Below are 25,689 nucleotides of genomic sequence, written 5' to 3'. Positions count from 1 at the left end.
GATCTCCTTGAGGTAAATTTATTTTTAAATCTGGCCAATGCTATCAGATGCATTTTTTCATGAATGCTATACATCGCTAATTTTAATGACAAAAAACACTAAAATGCAGCAACATGTTGCAAGCTTCATTACTGTGAATCAGATTCTGCATAAAAAAAACAAAAACAAACAAAATATACATAGGGATCAAGAAAAAGTATGCTGTACATATTTATTGCAGTTGTTATTGGTTTGCTATTCTTGAGACAGAATTCGGGATGATAGATTTCATAAGCTTTCACACCAGTTTGGCAAGGTCTTTAAATGCTCATTAGACTATGAAGAACCAATGTAACAGATGGAAATACCACCCGTTCTGAAGTTACACCTATTTATGTACTGCATTTCAGGGCAAATCCTCGGAATTTTAATTTTGATAACGTGGGGAATGCAATGCTGGCACTATTCGAAGTTCTTTCATTAAAAGGCTGGGTGGAAGTCAGAGATGTCATTATTCACCGCGTTGGGCCGGTAAGGAAACACATCAGAGTCTTTGAATCTACAACACATACTTGTGTTTGTTTTAACGATTAATCATATTCTTGTCTACTCAGATCCATGGAATCTACATTCATGTTTTTGTATTCCTTGGCTGCATGATTGGATTGACCCTTTTCGTTGGAGTTGTCATCGCTAATTTCAATGAAAACAAGGTACTGGGTGAGGTGGTTTATTGTGTGTGTAGAACTGGCTCTGTAAGAAACCTGCAATTAATATTGCATGGTGTGCTACCTGTTAAGACTGCCTTAAAGCCTGGCATACCAGTCTTATATTTTGCAAGCCTGCACGTATGGTTTCAGACACACCTGATCCGTATGTGCTACAGAACTCAAGGCTGGGATGACAGCAATCCATCCATCGCATACTCTTTCAAAGCTGTTTGAGTTTATTTATAATACAGCCGCGTTGCCAGATGGAGATTGTAGCTAAAGCACAGCGTGTTTACAGATGCTCCATGTTCTGCTGTTGAGTTTGATGTAGGCAAACGTGCAATGGCAGGTAAAAAGACATGTTATGCCTGTATGTGTTTCAGCTAATGGGTCTCATTAGGGCCCTGCAAATGCAGTATTTCAGATCTAAAGAAAGCTGCATGGCTTTTTCCAGGCAGACAGTGGAGGACATTGTACAATTACTTGTCTATCACTCAAACAAAAAAGTGGCTCATGTTCTAGGAAAAAACTGCTGTTCACACGGGCTTTGCGGATTACCCTGAAAAGCAGAAAAACCTGTCCCTGGCTGAGTTGTTACTGAGCAGCTCATGTTTACACAGCTTAAAGATAGCATCCTTTGGATGGGACTGCTGCATAAGCACAGCCCTTAATCTGACTTTTTTTTTTTTTCTTTACCCCCTTGTAGTATCTTTCAGCATCTTTCAGTTCAGAGTGCCCCAAAATAATGAGGTACTTGTGTTGCAGCTAGCTAGAGTGATGTTTTAATCACTTGTGGCACTGGAGGGAAAGACTGATTGTGTGTTCTGGGGCTTGGAGATGTGAGACAACCAAGTGCCTAAAGGTGGAGACAAGCTGCTTGCCCTACTATGGCCCTACCCAAACTCTGACACAAACACAACTGTTGAGTTTGCCCTTCAAAGGAATGCACTTAACTCCTTCTGGAAGGGAGCTGAGTAGCACACTACACTGTGTCCTATGTTGGCAGGCAAGGCAGCATAAATTGTGTTAAAGAGGATGCAAGTCAAATAAAATCCCTAAAGCCCCTGCTGTTGAGAAGGTTTTCTTATGCTTGCATGATTCCAGTTTAATTTTGGTGAGATGAAGTGCAGTCACTGCTGATAAAACACAACTGTTCTGAAGAACAAGGAGCACAGTGCTATTCCTTTGTTTACTTACTAAATTTTGACTACTGAATTAACAAGCTGAAATTTCTCCAGTGTGAGAAAGCCACTGGATTTTCATAGAAGCTTTTGTCCCTTCCTGTTCAGCTATTTAATGCTACATTTCCTTCAGATGTGTCAGCATTACACTGATGAGTAAAAATGTTCTTCAGCAACTCTTAAAAATATATTTTTAGTTTTATTTAAATTACAGGCTATTAAAATATAATTTGAAATGTGAAAATTATTTTAATGTTTTCATATATAGCCATTATGTATTTAGCTATGTCTGTTTCTGTCATGTACATCACATGTCATGAAACTCTATTGAGATGTTAGCTGAGAATTTCTATCATATAAATTGTTCCTTCGTTCCCCTTTACAGTTTCTACACAGGGCAATGTCCTCAAAAACCTGTTCAGAGGCACAAGTGTAGGTGAGAAGAAGAGGAACCCTATTGCAGAGATCTCTTAAATAGCTTTTGATCGTGGTTGATCAAACATCTTTTGTGTTCCCTGTCGAGGTGTGGTGCATGGGGTGCTGCATGAGGATGCAGTGCATTTCTCCTTTAGTTCTGCATGTAGTCTTGAATACCTGTCATGACTTCTGAGCCAGATCTGTGGGCAATGGAGAATCACCAGGAGCCACTTGCTTCTCTGAGTTGCCTTGCTACACCTACAGGCATCTAGTTTTGGCCATTGTCACAGAAGAAAAGGTACTAGAGGAGCTGGATCTTTGCCCTTAGGAGTATGACTAAACAGTAGGGTTTGGGGTGACACAAAGCATTCTTCTATCTGTCACTTTGCCAGCATCCTGTTAGAATGCACCTCCTCCCAGGATGCGCTTTGGGGACATGGCTTTATAAAGAGATTATGTCCACTGAGAGAGAGCTCTCCTGACCTTATCAGTCACACAGCCAGCCACAGTTCCAGCACTAACACAAGCCAATGCCCAAAGATCATACCAGCCCTGGCCCAGCTCAGTGCAGCTCTGTGCTGTCTGTGGGAGCAATCAAGTGCCTGGGAGACAGGCTTCTGACATTTACCTTGAAAAGGTCTCGCTTGTTTTTGTAACTCCAGACTCCTTCCGTGAGATTTTACAGTTCTCTGAAGTGATGAGGACCTCATATTGTTTTGAAGGTCATTTTAAATAGTGTTGAATTCTGTTTGAGGTTTTGTTGTTTCTTCCTATATTATGAAAACACTTACACACATTACCCTCTATCACTCCCACCCTGAAGGTGTATCTCCACCTCTCCTTGTGCTTCCTTTATTGGGAGCTCTTGTAGATTCGTAACACATAATTATTTTGTTTCAATGGCACCCCAAGCAGAAGAGCTGTGGAGAGCAGCAGCAGTTTCCTAGAGTGCTTGTTTCCCAAGAAACTGTAGCAGTGCTGACAAGCTGCAGGATTTTCTGCAGCAAAGTCGTGACAAAATCGACCACTCTAAAGCAATGCTTCCAGGCAAATGATGTTCAGTCAAATGGAAGACCTCCTGCAGTTTTTCACTGCCCACACTGGGCTGCTGCTACAAAGAGCAACAACTGTGCCTGCTGAGATGAGTCCCAGAAACTCACCGCTAATGCATCCAGAAATCCTCGAGTACCAGCTGATACTTTCAACTTCTTCCCCAAACAGTGTGTTATTTGAGGAGGGTTGCATATGTAACTTTATTTCATGCACCAAAGAGAATGCTGTTTTCGTGTTTATAGCATTAAATATTCTAGCTTTTATATGACAAAAGTTTTCTACGATTCTCTTTGCTTATTAAGGGGACAGCTTTACTGACTGTGGATCAGAGACGATGGGAAGATCTGAAAAGCAGACTGAAGATAGCACAACCTCTTCATCTCCCACCTCGTCCGGGTATCAAAGATACTTTGATTTTATTCATGTTGAGCCCTAGTGCTCATAATTCCCCAGGAGTCTGCAGTTCAAATTAAAATTGTAATCGTGAGACCACTAGGAGATTGTGCATAAGTTAATGTGGAAACAGGCTCCAACTACAGATCTCTGCATAAGGCTATTAAAATCAACCCAAAAAAGGTTGTGCTTCGATGGTTTCAGGATAAGCCTTAATGAAACAATGAATTTCTAAATGAAAAATATTTGCAGTTGGCTGTTAATGATATGAATGGAATGTATTAACCTGACAGCAGTTGAATGATGCACTTGCCCCACAAGTACCAAAGCCTTCATGCAACACTGATGTTCAGTATTTGAAATTACTTGTTCAGAAGCTCTATATGATATGGAAAATTGTAGCAGAAAATTAGAAATGTATTTTGAAACTGGTAAAAAGATTATTTTGCCACTAACAGAAAATATTTCAAAAATATGCCACTATGTATTTTAACACTCCTCCTCAAACTGTCTTTCAGATAATGATGGCTTTAGAGCTAAGATGTATGATATAACCCAGCATCCATTTTTTAAGAGAACTATTGCTGTACTTGTTCTGGCCCAATCTGTGTTGTTATCAGTTAAGGTAATTGTGTTTCTTTTAAGTGTTTCATTATAATAGTACAACATGTGTTATACATTTCTTAATACCAATTAACGATCAGTTGAGCCATTACTGTGATGAATGTAGGGAAACCTGATTTCTAGATACAGCAGTCTCATTTGGCACAGATCACTGTAGATTAATTGTAACTTGTGTAATTTCTGCCTTTTTGCAGTCTGGTCTATTATTTCTAATTTCCAGTTAAGTTGTAAATCTGTGAGAGGAGACTACACTAAGATGGCATTCCTGTCTGGATGTATTTTAAATTGAAATCTATTCATTAACAAACCTGCAAGAAAAGTTAAGGCAATGAATAGACAGCTACTCTTTTATGAGCAGATTTTGTTTGTGTTTCAGTGGGATGCTGCAGATCCAGTGACCGTGCCTTTAGCAACGATGTCTGTTGTTTTCACCTTCATTTTTGTCCTTGAGGTAAAGTAATATAACTTCTTGACATTAAGGCTATTGTGTGTATATTTAATTTTGGCTTTAGGGATGTGCGTCATTCTTCACTATGTGTTTTGTTTCTGATCGTGTACTTTTGGTCCTTTCCATGTCACTTGTCTTTAAACATGTATCTTAAGAATACACTTATAATTTGTTATAGTCATACTTCACCACCACTTTCAGCTTTGTCCTTTGATACATACTCAACTCTGAGCATTTCAACTCGTGTTTTAGTGAACCCAGTGAACCCTTTTCTTGCAGAACATCTCAGATTAAATTCACTCTGTACAACACAAGGTCTGTGTTGTATCACAGAAGTTCTGCTCAATCCATTTCTATTTTGCCTGGTACTTTGGAACAGGGTGCATTAATCCCTACTATTCTGTAGCTGGGATGTCATCAAACCTCTCAGGTTGTTTTTGTTTAGTGTTTTTAATTATACTTTTTACATCTGCTAATAAACTATGTCAAATTCCCACATAATCTATCTTTTGTTGCGCAGATCTGGATTGTGTGTGATAATGGTTCTCTATCTATGCAAAAATTGTCACACAATCAACTGTGCAAAGTGTAATTAGCCTGTTTTCATATGACTGAAATCTAAGGACTCAAACACATTTTTAAAAGCATATTTATTTCTTTTTTTAATGTATAAGGATATCTATAGTGTAACAAAGAACACATGTATGAGGTTAAAGAAGATGCTTCCTCTGTGGTTAGGTTAGTACATAATTCTATTCTAAATTTGTGGTTGAGTATTTTCAGTCCCCTCTGAACAGCTGACACTGACCACTATCAAAAACAGGATAGTAGATGATATTTCCCACTGCTCTAATCCAATATGACAGTTCCAATGTTCCAGTGATAGGTTTTGCCAGCAGTGATGAATAAACAATGAAGTGAATACCTTGTAGCAGCTGTAGCTGCAGTATGTCCGTGTTGTTGCTTCTTTTTTCCCTACCCGGGAGAAATCAATATCTCTTGAGAGACTGAGGAAACACAGAAAAGTTTGATTTGTATCATAAACAGAGAGGTTTTAATTTACCTAGTAACTATGTCTTTAGAAATACTTTTTTCTCTAATACTGCCAGGGGAAACAAACACACTTCTTGAATTTCAAAGAAACTTTGTCAGAGCCAAGAAAAATTTGTTGACTGTCTCAACAGGCAAGCTGTCACGCTGTGAGTGCACATGATTTATGGACAGAGGAAGCAACTTCCTGCCCAGGATGTTCCCTAATGCAGCATAGTCTGGTTACAGAGTCTGCTATGTACACGGTCTGCTACCACTAGCAGACATAGTTCATGAGGAAGGCCACTGCTGTCTGCATAGCTGATGTCCCTGTGCCCACTCTAAAGACTCCTGATTCAGTCTTAAGCTTCTACTGGTTACCTCAGTATATGAGGTATAGAAGAACAGGAAGAATTTGGAGATCTCGCTTTTGTTGCCACACTGATCACAGAACAAAGTGAGATGTGATTTTTTTATTTGCACAGTGTGGTGTTCAGTTCAAAATTACAGACCTCTGAACTTAGGTATTAAAGTTCTACACATTGAGGTAGATGTTTAAGCTGGCACTGTGATTAGGGGAGATGTAGGATGAGATTCAATTGCTTAAATAACTGAAGGCATCAAAAGCTTTTTTGGGTGCCCTACCTGATCTCCCTTTACCTTCAACTAGCCGCTAAAGAAGGGCAGGGATGTTTGCAGGTCTTGTGTCATCTCTGCCAGCCACATGCATCTCTCCAGTATTGTAGGGCAACCGAAGTGAGCCAAAATGCTTTCAGGTACTTCAAATGAGAACTAGAGATGCAGAGACCACATTCTTTGTTTTATAGTCGGACTTCAGAAAATATTACCTGGAAAGAAGCTAACTGGAAAATCAGACTTTTACCTCAAACTGCTGTCCCTTTATATATAGTTCAGGTTTCAGAAATGTGAAGAATACTACTAAATGGCAGTGTTGCAAGGTGGGGTGGAAAAATCATATAGTGAATGCCTCACATTTCTGGCCTTTATGTAGCAACACTTGACTTGCTTTGAGGTTTAATACAAATTGTGTGTGAGAAACTTTTCAGTGTTTCCTCCAGATGCATCACCCTACCTCAGTATTTGTTACCTGTTGTGACTGTTTCTTAGCGGTATCTAAGCTTCCTACCTGCACTTCTGGTACCTGTATTGGAAATGTCAGGCACTTTGGTTTCTTTTTTTTACCAGAAACATTGTAAAATATACTGCTTTTACTGTTTTTAGCTTTCATCTCTTATATGCTATGGAGTGCAGATGGTGCTGAGTACAGATTATTCCTTGAAGCAAGAAATATTTGCCATATAGGAGTGCTTTGTAATTAATTTTAAATATGGGAGCTACAAAACACAATTACATTCATGAGTTCAAATGTGCTTATCTGATTTTAGCCTTCTTATGTATAGATAGATAGATAGGATACTACTACCTCTTTTAGCTACATATTGAGAGAATAATATTCTAACTTTATAGATTGGTTAACTATTAGAAATTTCATTCACCTGAGCAATCTATACATTAAGCATTCAGTCTGTGGTGCTCAGCTACGCTGCCTTGATACCTGATGGGGAGAGACACTTCCAGAATACTGTTTATCTCCTCATCACAGTCATCTGTGGTCTTCCATAAATACCAGTTTTTTCCTCCATCTAAGGGTCTGCTTAGTCTAGCAATCTGATTTGTCTACGTGGAAACAGTTAGCTGACATGAAGCCTGCCCTTGGTTTATTGAAAACATTCATAAGGTGAACTCAGTCAAACATTTTAGAGTTTCTTATAGTGAGAAATAACCACTTATTCAGTACAACTGAGAAATTGTTTTTACCTATAGGTCACAATGAAGATTATTGCCATGTCACCTTCTGGCTTCTGGCAAAGCAGAAGAAATCGATACGATCTCTTGGTGACATCTCTTGGAGTTATCTGGGTGATACTTCATTTTGCCTTACTGGTAAGATTTACAAACCACATTTTAAATTGTTAAACTTAATTTTATCTGCTAAACACCAGCAGTAGGATGAATGCTATACATCCAGATAAACCTTGGGGAATTTAATAAGACCGAAAGATAGCTGAAACAAATGTAACTTGATGCTAAGAAGAAGGATTCCTTGTCTTAGGCAATGGTGAATTACAAAAGTTGTCTAATATAAGATACAGTCTGTAAATGTGGTAAAGAGCTGAAGTCTTTGGAAGAGATTTGAGTGAGGATAGGAAGGAACCTGAAGACACTGAGAGCTCTTGCCAACAGCAGTCTCATGAACAGCAAAAAAAGAAAGAGGCAATGCACAAAATCCAGATGGGAATAGAGGACTGGAAGAAGGCATGGGTTCAAAATTACCGAACAGTACAATCTGGCCAAAACCCAGCAGTGATTCTGGACCAGTGGTTTTGATTAAGAGGCTGTGTTTAGTCTAAGAAGGCATCGAGGAGAAAGGGGGAAAACAGCTCTCCATCTCATCCCACTTTTAAAAAGTTGGTTACACCCCCGGTTCTCTTACTTATGAGGGAAGGAAAAGGGATAATCGATGCTTCGCACCTATCACAAGTTGTGGAAGTCACCACCATAAAATGTCTGGGGGCTTCTCTCCTGTCTGCCCCTGCCTTTGGTTGGAGGAAACCTGTCTGTGTGGCTAGTCATTTTGCCCTGACATCCCCAGTTTGCTCCCTGCTTCTGAGTAGCTTGAAAAGCTTGAGGAGTTTCTGTAAGCCAGCAGCTGCCGAGGTACGTAGACTTGGGCTGCTTTCAGCTGTTACAGCCCAGCTAATAAAGGACTGAAGACTTTTTTGTTTGGTGTATGAGGAGGTTGGATTAGTGTGTTTTTGAATTAGTAGAGCATCTTCTGTTAGTTTCTTACTGCTCCACTGTTAATGAAATATTAGTGCCACTGATTTATTATTTTCCTTATTTCATGTGCTGACTGCCCTACATAATTAAAAGATCAATTATACTGATCTTTCCATGAGAACCCTGGAGCACAATGTACTAAGCCTTCTGTGTTTCTATTCCAGAATGCATACACGTACATGATGGGAGCATGTGTCATTGTCTTCCGGTTTTTCTCAATTTGTGGGAAACATGTAAGTATAAATTAGGAAATAAAACCCTTGCAGTGCTCAGGTATAGATTAAAGGACTAGTTGCTATGGGTAGCCAGTGCACATTCTGCAAGGCTCCATTTTATATACCAAAAAAACCCAAGGAGAATTCAAGCAGCAGTCTCAAATTTTACATGTTGTATTTTAATTGTCAGGAATTTACGTGCATTGTATAATAGCACTGTATTATGGTTACTGGAAAAGCTGCTTTTTTTTTGCAATAAAAAGGTGCAACTGCAATACCACACAGTTTTTTTAGAGAATGGTCTCTACAACTCTGAACATTCATTATGCTACTTTCAGTCCATGCCATTTCAGTGTGGTGTGATGTGCATGCTATTTTCCCTGCAAGACTATTGAAGTGGTGGTTGATGCACTCATCTTGCTATGATCATGCTCCCTTACAGAATTTTCTTCTTCCAGAGTGCAAGTCTGTTTCTTGTGTCTCTACAATGTATGTCTGATCAAAGTAAGGGGTTTGTGTTCAATTTGATAAATATTGGACCAAGATATTCCTCTGGAAGCACTAAGGTGGCCACAAAGCTGGTCACTTCTAAAGTTTACATTTCGTTTGTGTTTGGATTTGCTCTGGTGTAATTGCGAGTAAGCTGGCAGAATAAGCATAGGCAGAGAACAAACACATTTGTTTAACAAGTGGTGACACTCTGCTTTCTCTTGATGCAGGCCTTTTTAGACTATCCAAACATTTTATGGGAAGTCTGACATATTAAAGTAAATGTGATAAAAAAAACGCTGTACTGGGTTGCTGGGGTTAAGAACAGTAAGTCAGAGGGTTTGTTCAGTAAAGATAAAAATTTTCCTTCAATCAAACTACACAGTGCCTCTAGATCCTTGGGGCTCAAATGAAAAAAACCTTTCCCCTCCTATGCAGCAAGGCCAAGAGGTTGCCTTCAAAGCCTTCTGATTGATTCTAAAGTGTTTTTCAAGATTTTAACCTACTCCTTTGTGCTTTCATATTAGGATCTGCATCAGTTTCACTGGTTTATCTGTTGTTATGTGATCTGATGACTAAAAGTCAGCAAAAGTTACCAGTTTGGCCTGATTCTAAAGACAACTGCTACCCTCAGCCCCATTAAAGAGAATTTTCCATAGCATCCTAAGTGGGTAAGGGTGCTAGGCAATCAAGGGCAATAATTTTAACAGGAGTACAATGTACAATATGCATCTATGGAAGAGTACTATCTATTACTTAGGCCTACTGCCTATGTAATTTCCAAAATCATATTCTTTTCTTAAGAGCTTTGGCCAACTTGTGTGAGAAATTAACTAGTTTTAATCAAGCTGTGCTAAACTTAGGGAAACTTCCTTCTCTACACATCAACCCACTGCTTTAGGTAGGCTGCAGTATCTGTTCATTTCCAATCAGATTCATAATGTATCATTTCACTGGGCTCATCCATTAACCTATACATGTAACGAATTTGTTGTCAAAATGACAAGTGCAGTAACTCTGTTTTCTCTTTAATATCTGCTTTCCCGAATGGCATCATAGATTGCTTTTGCTCTGTCCTTCCAGGTGACACTAAAAATGCTACTCTTGACTGTGGTTGTCAGCATGTACAAGAGTTTCTTCATCATAGTGGGAATGTTCTTACTGCTTCTTTGTTATGCCTTTGCTGGAGTGGTTTTATTTGGTACAGTGAAATATGGAGAGAACATTAACAGGTATGGTGTGTTAAAGAACGTGAGGATGTTCTTTAAACAGCCTGAAAAAGTCACATTCTGCTACAGAGAAGTGTATCAGTGGTAAAATCCAGGCAACTCCCCAGGTCTAACTGAAGAGCTCTAAAGAGAATTTCTGATAGGAGGCACTGAGCCATCTTTCCAGTCTTTGTGCATTGCACCAAATTGCACCCAATTTAGCCCAGAACAGGCTGAGAGCTGCTCTTCAGAACACCAGCTGGAATATGCTTCCAAGCAGCACTGTGCTAGCCACGAGCTGCTGAAACACAGGGCACCTACTGCACCTTACCAGCATCCCTCAGGAATGGGAGTCATATACCAGGCTGATACAGGGAGGGAACAGTCCTGTATACTGACTGTTAACTGAAGATTTCCCAACCAATGGCATCATCAGACTACAGGAAAAAAATGGAGATGGGAGACAGGGTTTGGCCCCAAGTCTGGTTTTGCTCTTTGAGCCAAAATACTCAGACCTGTGTCTGAGCTAAAGTTAAGTTACTGTATCTGAAGTTATGGAATAAATCATTCATTGAACTCGTTCAAATAATCCTGTAACTATTTTCAGTTTAAAATAGTAGAGCAGTAGATGGGAATGGTTTGCATTATTTCTTGCCAGTGTTTTAGTTCTGCAATGTGGAATGATAGGTCTCTCTCTCTCTGTTTTGCTTAAAACAGGCATGCAAATTTTTCATCAGCTGGCAAGGCTATCACTGTACTCTTCAGAATAGTTACTGGAGAAGACTGGAACAAAATTATGCATGACTGCATGGTAAATACAATACTGCCAGAGATAAAATAGTCAAGAAATGGAGACACCCTTGCATCTTGGAGTGTTTCTAGTATCTTAGCTCTGTACAAGGAATGTCGTGATTGCCTTGATCTGTTCAAGAGATATGACGTTTGCTAAATGTCTGTCATGGTTTGGGCCCAACACAACAACAAAAGGAACAGCCCCCTGGCCGCTCACTCAACTCCCCCCAACACACACACTGGGATGAGGGGGACAAAGCTCCTGGGTTGAGACAAAGGACAAGGAGGGTTCTTCACCGATTAAGGTCCTGGGCAAAACAGACTCAACTTGGGGGAAAAATAATAATTTAATATCAGACTAATCAAACACACACAGGACACAGACAACACACAGAGCAGGGCTTGCATATGTTACCCCACCCCTCCCTTCTTCCCGGGCCCAAATCACTTTGTTCCCGGTTTCTCTCCCTCCTTCCCCCCAGCAGCACAGGGGGACAGGGGATGGGGTCTAGAGTCAGTTCACAGGCTGGTGGTTCCTGCTGCTCCTTCCTCTTCAGGAAGAAGGATTCCTTACAGTCCTTCCCTGCTTCCCCACGGGGTCCCTCCCATGGGAGAGAGTCCTCCATGAACCTCTCCTTCATGAGTCCTTCCCACGAGGTCCAGAGCTGCTCCAGCCTGGGCCTCCCACGGAGTCACGGGCTGCTTCAGGAACAGCCACCTCCCCTGGCCCCGGGGTCTTCCAAAGCTGCACAATCAGAGTCCACAGGCAGCAAATCCTCTGGCCACAAAATCCAAGTCCAGTGGCCAAGTTCACCCCTCCTGGCGCCTTCAGGGAATGTTCCACCATGTTCCTCCATGAGTGCAGAGGGAACTCTCACCATGGGTTGCAGGGAAATTTCTGCTAGGGCACCTTCTTTCGCTTCTTCCTCACCAACCACCAGCACCACTCTGCCTCTCCAACTGAGCTCTTCTCCCCGATTGCTTCTCTGCTCAGGTGCTATGTTGAGTCTTTCGTATGTTAATTGCTGAGGTGCATCTATTGTCCCTTTAATGAATCCTTGGCTGGGTTTGGAGCAGGGGGAGCTTCTCAGCTTTTTACCAGAGCCACTCCAGGGGCCCTTCTCCACCTACCAAGAAACCCACCAAACCAGAACAACATCAAAATGTCATGCACAAACTGTAGTTCCAGTCACACAATCACAATGCAGTATTTCATGGGGCTAGGCTACTACATTATTTAGAAACAAAAATAAAAAGATGCTTTCAAAATCAGAAGCAGAGTAACTGCCTTTTCCACTGTTGGCTGGTTTGACTATGGCAAGTTGAGTTTTCAGATTAACTTTGTAATGCCTACATTTTGGCTCATTCCATGTGAACAGTAGTCTTAATGATCTCAGAATTTGTCCTTGATGCATTTTATTTCACCTAAGTAAATTTCTGTCTGTGGCTCCTGTTGCGATGAAAATCGTATTATTCCCTTCCTTTTTAAAATTAATGGACAGGAAAGCGTCTTGAAAACCACAACATTTCAGAATACAAGTTGTTTCTTTACAATGGCATAATGCACAATGTACCTTGTGTCTGGTAGTGAGATCCATGCCTAGGCCTCCTTTGTCATACCTCTGCTTTCTGCTTTCTGACTGCTAAAGAAACAACAAAACACTGCCCACAATACTGCCCACAGCCCTATTCCCTATTTGTGAAGCTTTAAAAAATTTTAGTCATAAGTATTCTATTGATTGCAGAGAACTGAAGAATCTCTTTTTTATGATTGATTGACTTTCTTTTCTTTTGTTCTGAAGGTTCAGCCTCCATTTTGTACACCAGATAACAGCACCTACTGGAAAACAGACTGTGGAAATTATGCTGGTGCTCTCATGTATTTCTGTTCATTTTATGTCATCATTGCATACATCATGCTAAATTTGCTTGTTGGTAAGTGAAAATATACATTAATAATAACAAGGTGCATCTTGGCATACAGTATGTTAGATTCAAGTCTGTTATGCTATTCAGATATGTAGTTACCTTCTACCTTCACTGTTGCCTTATAGGCATGTGATGTTTTTGAACCTTCCCTGACATATTGTACACTAAAACTTTTGGAATGAAAGTTTTTTGAACAAAAAGATGTGGTGTATTTGTAGAGTATAGTTACCTTAAGGGAAACTGTTTCCTGAGCTTTTCCTTCCTCCAGTTAACATTTTTCCAACATAGTTGGAATTCTCCTGATGGATTTAAGAAGATGTTAGATTAGGCATCTCACCAGCATTGAAGATACAGCTTTTAAAAAGTAAGCACTGTGAATATTGATGTAGCATGACAGTATATTACCTATTCAAAATCCTGTCTGAACATCCAGCTGAAGGCATGTGAAGTTTGCACAACAGGATTCATATTCTGTTGAAATTCATTGCTGCTTATAAAGATTAATCTGTTTGAATGTAACTGCAGGCTTTCTTTATAGTGCATTTTGGTTTTGTGGTTTTCAGCTATCATTGTGGAGAATTTCTCATTGTTTTATTCAACTGAAGAAGACCAGCTTCTAAGTTACAATGATCTTAGGCATTTTCAAATTATATGGAACATGGTTGATGACAAAAGAGAGGTAAGAAACTTGATAATAAACACAGAAATGACAAATTTACATTTTTCCTTGGAAAAACATGAGGAAAACAAAGTGTGCGGACAAAACTCACTGAGTGGTTACAGTTCGGGTGGTGAAAGTTCAGGGACAATGATCTAACATTGTTTGTGGCCCTTCAAATATTAACCTGCATTCTTTACTACTGTAAAGTACTTACAAAAGTAGATTTTGAAACAAATTTAGATATTCATAGAAACTATGCAATAGCAACTTTCCTTCCAGCTTCCTGAGAGTTGTTACCTTGATAGTCTGCCACCTCACATCCATTTATGTAGTTGATCTTCAGAAAGGCTTTGCTCAGATTTCGACACTGTCTCCTGTAAGATTCTCATAGAGAAACTGATGAAGTGTGGGCTGGATGAAAAGACTATGAGGTGAACTGAATATTGGCTGAATGGCCTGTTCAACATCTTCATTAATGGTCTAGATAATGGAACATGGTGCACCCACAGCACGTTCTCAGATGACACCAGACTGGGAGGATCATGCTGCCATCAAAAGGGAAATGGAATGACAGGAACCTCACACAGTTCAACAAGTGAAAGTACAAAGTCCTGCACCTGGGGAAGAACAACCCCAGGCACCAGTACATGCTGGGAATTGACTGGCTGGAAAGCAGATTTGTGGGAAAGGAGCTGGTAGTCCTGGTGGACACCAAGTGGAACATGAGCCAGCAACATGCCCTTGTATCATAGAATCATAGAATCATTAAGGTTGGAAGGCACCTTAAAGATCAGCAAGTTCCAACCCCCCTGCCATGAGCAGGAAACCCTACCACTAGATCAGGTTGCACAAAACCTCATCCAACCTGGCCTTAAAAACCTCCAGGGATGGGGCATCAACAACCTCCCTGGTCAACCCATTCCAATTCCTCACCACCCTCATAGGGAAGAATTTCTTCCTAATATCTAACCAAATCTCCTCTCTCTCAGTTTAAAACCATTACCCCTTGTCCTGTCACTATCTTCTCTGATGAAAGAGGGCTAACTGTATCCTGGGCTACATTAAGCAAAGTACTGCCAGCAGGCCAAGGGAATGGATCCTTCCTCTCTACTTTTGAGGACACACCTGGAGCACTGTATCCAGTTCTGGACTCTGTGTATGAGAGAGACATGGACATGCTGGAGAGAGTCCAGCAAAGGGACACAAAGGTGATGAAAGGACTGGAGCATGTCTCCTATGAGGAGAGGCTGAGAGAGCTGAGGCTGTTCAGCCTGGAGAAGAGAAGGCTCAGGGGGGGATTTCATCAATGTAAAGACCTGAAGGGAGGCTGCAAAGAGGACATAACCAGGGTCTTTCCAGTGGTGCCCAGTGACAGGACATGGGGCATTGGGCCAAGCTGAAGTACATTGGGAAAGACTTATTCACAGTGAGGGTGACTAAGCACTGACACAGGTTGACCAGGAACATTGTAGTGTCTTCATCCTTGGAGATGCTGAAAAGCCATCTGAACATGTAACTGGCTTTAGGAGGCCCTGCTTAAGCAGGGGAGGGCTGTGCAATGGGACCTCCAAAGGTCCCTTCCAATCTCAACCATTCTGGAATTCTACAATGAGAAAATCATCTGGGAGACTGAGTTGTTCAGATGGCCACACAAGTTAAATAATCATCTGAATGATTCATGATATCACTAAGATCTGAATATTAACAAAATTATGGTAAAAGTTGGTTGCTTGTAGTTGGCACATGGCAGTGCTGGAGATGGAAGCTGCAATCTGTACTAAAGAAGGTCCAGAGTTCTGCATCCATCATGTCCAGCACAGACAGTATCTCTCTCTTTGATGTAGAACAACACATTGCAGCAAAATTAGTTCCAGTGAGGCTCATTACACTGAACAAAATCTTTAAAGACTATTGATACCACTGTTTTTGAGGGAAATAGTTTTACTCCGTATTTTTTTAACAGCAGATCAAAATTCTTGTCACAAGAAGTGCAACATGTGCTAGGTTGACTCTTAAAGCAGAAGACCTTTGAAAAGCCAGTAATCTCCCAACATTCTCCTGTCCAAAGATGCACAGAGAAGGGGACAAGTTTACAGCCAGGTGTAGGCCTGGCTGTGAGTGTTTAAATTGTACTTTAATTTCAGTTTTTCAAAGGCAGCTCTTTGAGCATGTAATTGTCATTACAGGTATTGCAAATAGGGAAACTAAGTCCCCAGGCAATTTTGAACATTTCTGACAAAATTATCAGCACAGATTCTCATTGTATGTCAGTCAGGTAACAGCAAAGACTTCCATGAAGACAGTGAAGAACTGGCAGCATGTCTATATTCTTCAGCAATGTATTCACAGTAGCTTAAATAGGCTAGGACTTGACATGGAGTCTTTGGAGAAAAGGTGTTTCTGTCACTGATGAAGTTGAATGTCCAAGCTGGTTGTTAGGTCACAGCAATAATTTACCATCTGTGATGTAATTTTCGCCCAGGGAGTGATCCCTACCTTCCGAGTGAAGTTTCTGCTGAGGCTTCTGCGGGGCAGGCTGGAGGTAGATCTCGACAAGGACAAGCTGCTGTTCAAGCACATGTGCTATGAAATGGAACGGCTCCATAATGGTGGTGATGTCACCTTCCATGACGTGCTCAGGTACTCTGGAGATTGTCTCTTCAGTTTGTAGAATGGATGCAATGGCCTATATTTCTCTCCAGACTCAGCATTCATTAGGCTTGAGAACAGGCATGACTGGTAGCACAGAGGCACTGCTATTTTGAATGTAACACAAAAAATTAGATTTCCCCTTTTTTTTCTGCAGAAATATTAGTGACAGAAAACAGGTCCCAGGGAATCAGCTCTAAGCAATTTTACTGTTTTCATTAGAGACAATTTGTCATAAGCAACAGTCCCATGTTGTTCTTGTATCCCAAGCAAAGAAATGTTGTTCCCTCTGGTGTAGCAACATGACAGTGAATCTGACTAGAAATAAAATCGAAATGGAAACATTATCTAAGCGTAAACCCTTGGGGGTGAACAAACCTCCACAAATGCCCTGGTTGCTTACAGCTAAGCAGCTCACCCGTATTAGATAGCTAGGTGTAAGTGATAAGGTCTTCATTTATTTTGAGCACCACAAGTCTTGTCTGGAATAATCTCAGAATTTTTTAGCTTCAGAAGTTAATTTACTGCACACAGCTGAGTTAGGTACTTTTGTAGTACTGTCTTAAGTATGAGCTTTGCTTTCCCAAATTAAACAGTAAGGTGACAAACATTTAAAAGAAAACAAACTTTGCTTCTTCCAGCATGCTTTCATATAGGTCTGTTGATATCAGAAAAAGTCTTCAACTGGAAGAGCTGCTTGCTAGAGAACAACTGGAATATACCATAGAAGAGGAGGTGGCCAAGCAGACCATACGCATGTGGCTGAAGAAGTGCTTAAAGCGAATCAGAGCAGTAAGTCAAGCTAAACCAGGATCTAAATGGTTTCAGAAATTGCACTGATCAACAATGCTGGAATTCGCTGCCACTATGCCTCATTTACTCTGGAATCATAATATTTACATGAAGCAGTATGTAGCAGTTGCTAACTCAGCAAAAAAAAAAAGTATGTTACAGCTCGATTGAAAGCGCTACAAAAATAAGCGTCTTTTGAAGGCAAAAACTATCTTCCTGCCAAAATTTATGTGTCTTTTCAATACAGCAGGAAGATGCACGTGCAGAGACCAAAGTCAAAGGAGTAAAGGACAAACAATGTAGTTTGATGAAACCTCATAGGCCTAATCCATCCTCACATAATGAAATTGTGTAATTTCCTTGCCTCTTCTGGCAGAAAATACCATGATCAATCACCAGCAGCTATGTAATCTGTATCAAGATACATCATTTGAATGAGCCATTGCAGTAACTCTGTGTGTGCAAATGAGCAATGTGTACATACAAATCAGGTATGTGGAGCATGGCACACAGTAACAGTGTCCACAGCAGGGAATTAAACATGGCTAAGGCGTTGGCTCAGGACTGGGATGCGGTCACCCATGTTCAGTAGCCTGTTCTTCAGCACAGTGTACTCACACTCTCCCAGGCCGCTGCCATAGGAGCAGCACTGCCCTCCAGGCATGGGTCAGGGTGGAGGCTGCTCCCAGTAGGCAGTGGTTGAAGCCGACTTGTGTGGTAGAGGGGAGATTAGCCAGATCGTGCAAATCCTGGCCTATCGCTTGATTTCAGCACTGCAGGAAATCCCAATCTGTTTAATTTACTGGGATAGACCTAGCTAGTGCTTCTGTATTCTGTTTATGAAGTGCTTCTGATCATCAGAAGTTTTTGCCTTTGCTCAGGATGGCTAAAATACATGGTGATCAAAGTTTGTCTTGGATTAAATTTATATTAAAAAAATCAGGAAATTCGAATTTGATTTTTCAGTTTTCCTCTTTTCTTTCAAAACCAAGTCTTCCTTTATATAAAAAGTTGCAGACTGGTTACCTCGATGACCAATTTTTCAGTTACTGTAAGGCTGGGTCCTTTTGATACAGATATTTATAAAAGCTTATTTCTGGTCTGTGGAGCTCTACCACAGACATCTGTGATCATGAGATCGGGCTTCTTCTGTTTGTGAATTTATCAAAAAATATAGCTGGACAATGTGAGTGTAAAGTACATTCCAGGTGAAACGTCAGTGTTCAAGGCATATTCAGATAAATGGTTTCATTTTGATATCATCACTGTAATAATAATGGCAGTAAATTTAATCTCAATTCTCAGTTCTAGGTTTGTTCAACTCCGTTGTTAATTTCATTATGATGTTGAATCACACTATGTTAAAGTAAATATGCTATTCATTTCACTCTAATAATATGGTTCAGATCATTTCACATTATATGAACCCTTTATAAACGGAATGTAATTATGGAAGTTAATATATATTTGGAAATTCTGTTGTTAGTCTCTAAGTATCTCTAGAGGGAGCATGTGAAGACTACCCAGGAAAGTGAAACCCTTCCTAGGGGCTGTTTATTTTAATTTAAAAGTAAATTAGATTGTAAGATCATAATGGTAGTGGTTTTGTTTTTCTATTTGTACTGTAGACCTATACTCACTCCCAAGGTTTCTGTTACTGTTTTATTCAGCCTTATTGACAGCCTGATTCAAATTTCATTTTAAAAAATGGATTTTTTTTCATTGCCCTCATGTAGTTCTTAGTGAATCTCTACCAATTTCCTTGTTTCTTTTTCTTTGCAAGAATTTTTAACTATAAAATCAAAGCTTTATGTTTTAAAACTCTAGATTTAAACCAATAGTTGAGCAACTTGCCTTGCACTTAATATAGTTCATAAATTTCATCCTCTGCTTCCTACATAAAACTTAGACATATGCTGAAAGTCACTGTGTTTAAATAGTCATCATCTGATACATGTGGCTTTAGCAATGCACCTGGTATCCCCATCTGGCACCCACCATTTGTTTAAATATTTAGAAGACTTTGAAAAAAAATCAAACACTGTGACACACCAATGAGGACATCTTTCTTCTCACATATTGTACCTTGATAGAAACAACAGCAATCGTGCAGCATTATCCATAGTCTACGAGAGAGCCAACAGCAGGAGTTGAGCCGATTTCTGAATCCTCCCAGCATTGAGACAACGCAGCCAAGTGAAGATATGAATGCTATTAATCAGGATAACTGTGCACAGCCAGAGGTATGCAAACCAGAAGATTATCAGCCACTCAGAACAAACTCATAAAACTTCCATGTTTCTTATTTGTTCTTTTTTAAGCATCATTTTTATGGGAGAAGTTGAAAGCAGTATTTTGTTTTGCTTCAGTCTTTGCCTTCAGGTGAAAAGGCAAGATGGTCTAAGGCAGTAGTTCCCCGGCGTAGTTTGCTGTCTTGCTTGCAGCATAAAGGGCAAACTCAGCTGCATGACTCTGGCAGCACCAAGTTTCAGCTCTAGCATAAGCTATGTACACCCTCATGGATGTTAAGCCTTCCTGTTGAAGCATTCTGAGGTAGTGTTTACACTGAGAGTGATAACATTGGGCATACTGGGTCCTCTGAGGAGTCCTTGGCTCTTCCAGGTAAGGAATTGAAGAAGGCACAACATAAAGACTCCTCTGTAGAAGGCTGAGAACAACTCCGTACCCTTCAGTGGGACTGTATATTGAGCCCAAATTATTATTTTTTTTTTTCCTACTAGTAGTAGTTTTCTGAGAGAGTAAAGAATAGAAACTATGCTGCCTTAACAAATGGCAAGTATCTTTTGTTTATGTTCTTGTATAAAGCTTGGAAATAGAATAGAAATATAGCCTTTCTTAGGGTTATCCCCATGTAATGGGGAACTGTGACTGAGATTATTCTTTGTCTGTTCAGACTAGTAGCCAGCAGCAGCTCCTCAGCCCAACACTTTCTGACAGAGGTGGCTATCAACACGACTCTGCTGATGCTGGGAAACCTCAGCGGAAATTTGGACAATGGCGTTTGCCATCAGGTATGTGAAAAAATGTGTATCAGTATAGTCTCCACCTGCCAACTCACTGCTGTACAGTAACAAGGCCATGAGAAGCTTAGTGATTCACAGTTCTGTCTCCTGCCTGCTGCTTGCACCTATGTCAGGGAAGTATTTTTGCCCTTATGCATGCTGAAATACATCGGTCTCTCCCCTTCCTTCCAGTTCTGAAGGATGGGCTCAAGCATTGCCATGTGCCCATTGTTTGGTTTTTTTGCTTTTCATACATTTTCTCAGGATATTTCTTTGGACTGGGGCCTGTACCATCCCATATGCTTGGATAGCATCTTGTGCATTTAGAGTTCTCTTTTATCCTATGAAGCACATATTGAAAAATAGTGAAGTTTTTCCTAACAACAGTAATTTAACTTCTGGGTGCCTTGTCTTGCCCAAACATACCAGGTGTATGATTATACTTTACACCATAATAATACATTTTTGTATCTTCACTCCAACCAGGAGTTGGCCAGGTATACAATCAGTTTCCTGGTTATTTTCTCACAAACAGGGAACATCCTCAAGTTATTCTAGTAAGAGTCTCTCAGGAACAGAAGGCTAGACTATGCCCTTACAGGAGGGTGCTTATAGGAAGGTAGGGAAGGTGCAAAGGTACAGTCTGAGGACTTACTAAGTCTTTATCTCAAGAGGACTCTCTACTACCTGAAATACTCCCTCTCAAAGTGCATATTGACCTCTGCTGCCTGCCACACTTGTCACAAGCAGATTATGTGTGTGCACATCAACCTACGTTCAGCTGTCATCAGACAGTCTTACTCCGTGTCAGAGCGCTGCCTTCAAAGGTTGCCACTATTTAGACCTTAATCATGTGTAGGTGGAAGTAGAAGAGATTGTCTGCTATCAGTGCCATTAACCCTACTTTTGTGACTGGAGTACCTTTCCAAGAAACAGAACAGCTTAACAGAGAGCTTTCAATCCATGACTTCTGCTTAAATATCACTAAGCAGCAAAAATCAGTATTTTGTGGGAGCAGAGAGAAAAAGAAGAAATGTACTAACTAGGAATCATACTACTGTAGCCAACTGGATAAGTTTTTCAAGTGAGAATGAGGAGTTCATTTTCCTTTCTTAGCACTGGTCTTGGCCATGTCAATCTTGAATGTTCCTTGGTGGACAGTCTAGAAAAGGAGGATCACTTCCAGGCACAGTACAGCCCAGCAACTGATAAGTAGTCTGCCTTCAATCCAGCAGACATGTATTTAAGACATTAATAGTTTAATTAAGATCAATTGTGTCTTTTACATACTTACAAGTGTTTTAGTGCTCTTCTAAAGCCGTATCAGCACCTTGGACTGGCTTCCACCCCTAGGCTATAGTTAAATATTGCTCTCTAGGTGTAGCTGCCCATCCTAAATGCACTTTCCTCTCCCTTTTTCTGACACTTGCCACTTTCACCATTTTGCCAGCACATTAGTTCATGTAAGTACTGCCTAAACCATCTGGGTTGCAGTTAGCCAGGTAAGAAGAGACCTACTGCATCAGCTATCCCAGCAGAAGGAAACTGCTCTACCAGAAAACTAGTGGGAGGCAGGGGAGCAGCTGGAGCTGGGAAAAAAGCACTTTAGAACAGAGCGCTAGTCTTTCAATAAGTTTCAAGGTGCCCTAGTCCAGCTAGTTCTGTATACCTGGATTCTGTGCAAAATGTTCAAGAAGCAAATCTGTTCTAATACAGAACTTTCTGTTTAATTTCATAGCCCCCAAACCAATAAGCCATTCAGTGTCTTCAGTCAACCTCCGCTTTGGTGGACGTTCAACTATGAAATCTGTTGTATGCAAAATGAATCCCATGTCTGATGCTGCTTCTTGTGGATCAGAAGTCAAGAAGTGGTGGACAAGACAATTAACTGTGGAGAGTGATGAGAGTGGAGAGGACCTTCTTGATATCTGAGAAAAGAATTAAGTTATACTGGAACAACAACCACTTCAAGTACAATCTGATTTTCTATGTTTAGAATTGAAGATGTTGTGTGATGTATGATTTCTTTAAAAGCAGTGTCATAAATTTTTGGATGCTTATCCTTCTGCCATATGAAGCATAGCACACACTTATGTGTTAGAATTAACCTCTATAGGTACTAACTGTACTTTAAGAGACCTGTATACAATAGCAGTACTAATAAAGCCAGAGAGACTATATTGCCTTTAGCAGACAGAGCATTGAAAGATTTCCTATGTTCTGTAGCTATGTAATGAAAATGTATTTTGATATACACACATCTGTGTTTTTCTTCAACCTATACTGTACTTTAAAAGGGGCAACACTTTCCAATACAGGGGTAACGTATTTTTCTTCTTGTGTTTTCCCTCAGTTCTTATTTAGAAACTTGTCTTGAGAAAGATTTTATTATTCACTGATGACCTGAAGAGGTCAGCACTGACTTCATGTTCAAGGGAAGTATTTTTACAAAGTACAGATGCTGAATTACAATTCTAAGCTTTTTCTGGACCTTTTTTTTTTTTTTTTTTTTTTTATAAATATGCAAGACATAGGATAACTCACTTTAAAATTAGAAGGTGGAGGACTGACTTTTAAAATGTAAATATCTCTGGATTTGGTTGATTATGCAAAGAGTTTGATTTTCATAGAGAAAACAGAAAGAAAAAAAAAAGAAGAAAACTGTACATTTAAGCATCCAGCAAAAGACCTCCATGTGAAAAACATGGTTTATGCTTCATTTTCAGAATATACTGGTTACATATGTGTATGGTGTCATTATTCTCCTGTTAATTGGGTCCCATTTCATTGTGTAGTCATAAGATAACTTTCTTCTTGTCTTTGTGATGAAAAATAGCATGTTGGGGGTTCTAATTACAGAGCAGTATTGTATGGCTTTTAAAACACAGTTCAGTTTGCCTGCAGAGGTAGAAGTGAATTTTACTTACTCATATTACTACTCATGCTACAGCCCTGCAAAGCTAAAGCATGATTCTGTACCATGGTTAAGTACCTTGGTCCCTTTTATCATGATGCATCCCATTTGGACGTGTTAGCCTTCTTTTATTGTATGAAGCACCAATAGTGCTACATTATTGCTGGTGAAAAAGCAGCTATCCCTTTCATAAAAGTTTTTTCCAGTGAAAGGCCAGTGCTATAAAGATACGCAGATACAGAGGTGGAGAAGAAAAGCTACGAAACACAGCAGAGTTTGTTCATTTCAGAATTTAAGGCTGTCTAAAAATGCAGAGTAAAAATGTGCCCTTCCTTCAGGGAAGAACTAAGAGGTTGCAGATTTTGTAGCTCGGCCCCCAACTGGGTTTTTAGCATAGCTGGGACCTTTCTGTTACCCTTGTTTCCTATGGAAATGGTAGGTTGCTCTAACATAGCCTGATGTGAGATCTTGTAAGAGGCTCACACTCAATGCACATCACCACGTCAAAATATATCCTTTAAAAATGAGAAAAAAGCCAGTGCTTTGTGATGTTTTCTGGACAGAATATTATTGTAGAGTGGTCCGAATAAAGTATTGTTTTCACAGATGCCTTCACCATAAATGCAAAATTAGTTTTGGCCATAAAACACAGTTTTCTTGCCATCTATCAATGTTTCGTTCCCTTTGTATTGTTGAATATGGTTTAGATATTTTTTGAAAACAGTCATATTGAGCACATCTGTATTTCATGGTTTCTTTATATGTGTTTGCGGATATATTTAAGTTTAAATCTAGTCAACTGTAACTCTGTAGTAACAGAATGTGTGCATCCTCTTGTTTACCAGATTATGAACCGTCTAAAGAAGTCATCTGCAAATCCATTATTTTATGTTCTGTTTTGTGCTCATTTAATTTGAGCTTTTGTATATAGACCAAAAAAAAAAAATAATTGATTTATAAAGGATAGTATCTTTGAAAGTTCAATAATATATTGAACTGCAGATCTTTCTCAATCAGTCTTGTTGCAAATCTTCTTTTTAAAAAATCTGGCAAACATTTTTTCCTTGCCTTACAGCACCCTGTCAATAAAAGTGAGTTGCTTGAAGCAATATTCCTCCTCTGGTTTTCATTCTAACTGCATTTGCTGTATGTGACTCATCTGTGATAATGCTGCATAGTAGTTAAGCGTGTGGTTTGTACAGAATTATTTAAAGAGATTATTTCAAACTCTTCTAATTGAAGAAGCCCAGCAACCAACCTCACCAGTACACACAAGAAGCCACAAAGAGTCACATCCAACAAATGGACTAAATAGCACTATTTGTTAGTTTTATTTAATGCACTTTGCCTTTGAGTCAAGCCTGGATGTATGTGTGTGTGGCGGGGAGAAAGCCATGGTGGAAAGATTGTAATGGTTTCATAGACTGCCTTCCAGTATCTTCCAAAACACTAGAGATCCCTGGACAACCAAATTTAACCTGCAAGGTGGCTCTAAGAAAGTACTGATCACCTGTTTATTCCCCTGATTTGCTTTTGCAAATATGGGAGGTGAAATGGAGTTACAAAGATATGAAAATAATATATACTGGAGCACCCAGGTGACGAGGTTAAGGTGAAAACCTCCTCAATGTGGCACCACCGATGTAACTAAACAATGTGATACCCTCTACTCTGCAGCAGAGCAACCAATGCACATTTGCACATGAAGGTGAAGAAGCAGAGGAGAGCTGAGGAATGACTGAAGTTCAAACAGCTTGTGCAAACAATGGAGAGACACAGAGGAAAGAGTGCATCAGGAAATCAGCGTCAGTCCAGACAGGCTGAGAGAAAAGTTCAAACAAGAACAGACACTAGACAAAGGTAAACAAAAAAATGCCAGGGGAATATTACTACCTACAGTGCTTTTGGCTCCTGGGATTAAATCTGGAGTTATCCTATAAAATTGAAAATAATTTACTCCTTTTCATCTTGTAAGAGAGCTCTGTTCCGTGGGAAGCAAGTTGTAAGTCTTCAGGGCTTGGGTGGACAAGAAGTGTAATGCATATTGTCAGTGCTCGAATAAAAAATGGCAGCAAAGATGTATCTCAATGTCATTCCAAAGTCAGGTCAGATTTCAGACAATGGCTTTTGTAATGAAGAAATGAATAAAATGAAACCATTTGCTACTGGAAGATACCCAACAAAATTAAGAGCTAAAAAACATAAAGTAGTTTTATCTGGCAAGCTGAAAATACCATCATTGTTTTAATTAATGAGGACCAATCGGGCTTAAGCATCTTCAAAATAACATTACATTCATTATTGTCTGCATTCTAAGACCA

At 39.9% G+C, this 25,689-nt stretch overlaps 1 protein-coding gene across 2 annotated transcripts in view; it reads left to right on the top strand.

Moving 5' to 3' along the window:
• Positions 1 to 24,477, top strand: part of NALCN (sodium leak channel, non-selective) — a 227,754-nt gene extending 203,277 nt beyond the window's left edge. The window contains exons 29-44 of one of the 2 annotated variants that reach the window (XM_051630425.1): positions 390 to 510; positions 594 to 692; positions 3,643 to 3,736; positions 4,252 to 4,358; positions 4,734 to 4,808; positions 7,680 to 7,799; positions 8,861 to 8,929; positions 10,484 to 10,632; positions 11,326 to 11,419; positions 13,203 to 13,335; positions 13,893 to 14,008; positions 16,473 to 16,630; positions 17,281 to 17,431; positions 19,525 to 19,674; positions 20,346 to 20,463; positions 22,193 to 24,477. In XM_051630425.1, coding sequence (XP_051486385.1) covers positions 390 to 510; positions 594 to 692; positions 3,643 to 3,736; positions 4,252 to 4,358; positions 4,734 to 4,808; positions 7,680 to 7,799; positions 8,861 to 8,929; positions 10,484 to 10,632; positions 11,326 to 11,419; positions 13,203 to 13,335; positions 13,893 to 14,008; positions 16,473 to 16,630; positions 17,281 to 17,431; positions 19,525 to 19,674; positions 20,346 to 20,463; positions 22,193 to 22,386 — 1,948 coding nt within the window. In that variant the 3' untranslated portion in view covers positions 22,387 to 24,477. The remainder of the gene's footprint in view (positions 1 to 389; positions 511 to 593; positions 693 to 3,642; positions 3,737 to 4,251; positions 4,359 to 4,733; positions 4,809 to 7,679; positions 7,800 to 8,860; positions 8,930 to 10,483; positions 10,633 to 11,325; positions 11,420 to 13,202; positions 13,336 to 13,892; positions 14,009 to 16,472; positions 16,631 to 17,280; positions 17,432 to 19,524; positions 19,675 to 20,345; positions 20,464 to 22,192) is intronic. The other variant, XM_051630433.1, reaches the window with a different exon arrangement.
• The last annotated feature ends 1,212 nt before the right edge of the window (positions 24,478 to 25,689 follow it).

This window comes from Apus apus, chromosome 1 (genome assembly GCF_020740795.1).
Source record: "Apus apus isolate bApuApu2 chromosome 1, bApuApu2.pri.cur, whole genome shotgun sequence".
NCBI classification, from domain to species: domain Eukaryota; kingdom Metazoa; phylum Chordata; class Aves; order Apodiformes; family Apodidae; genus Apus; species Apus apus.
This window is presented reverse-complemented; position numbering and strand designations above follow the sequence as displayed.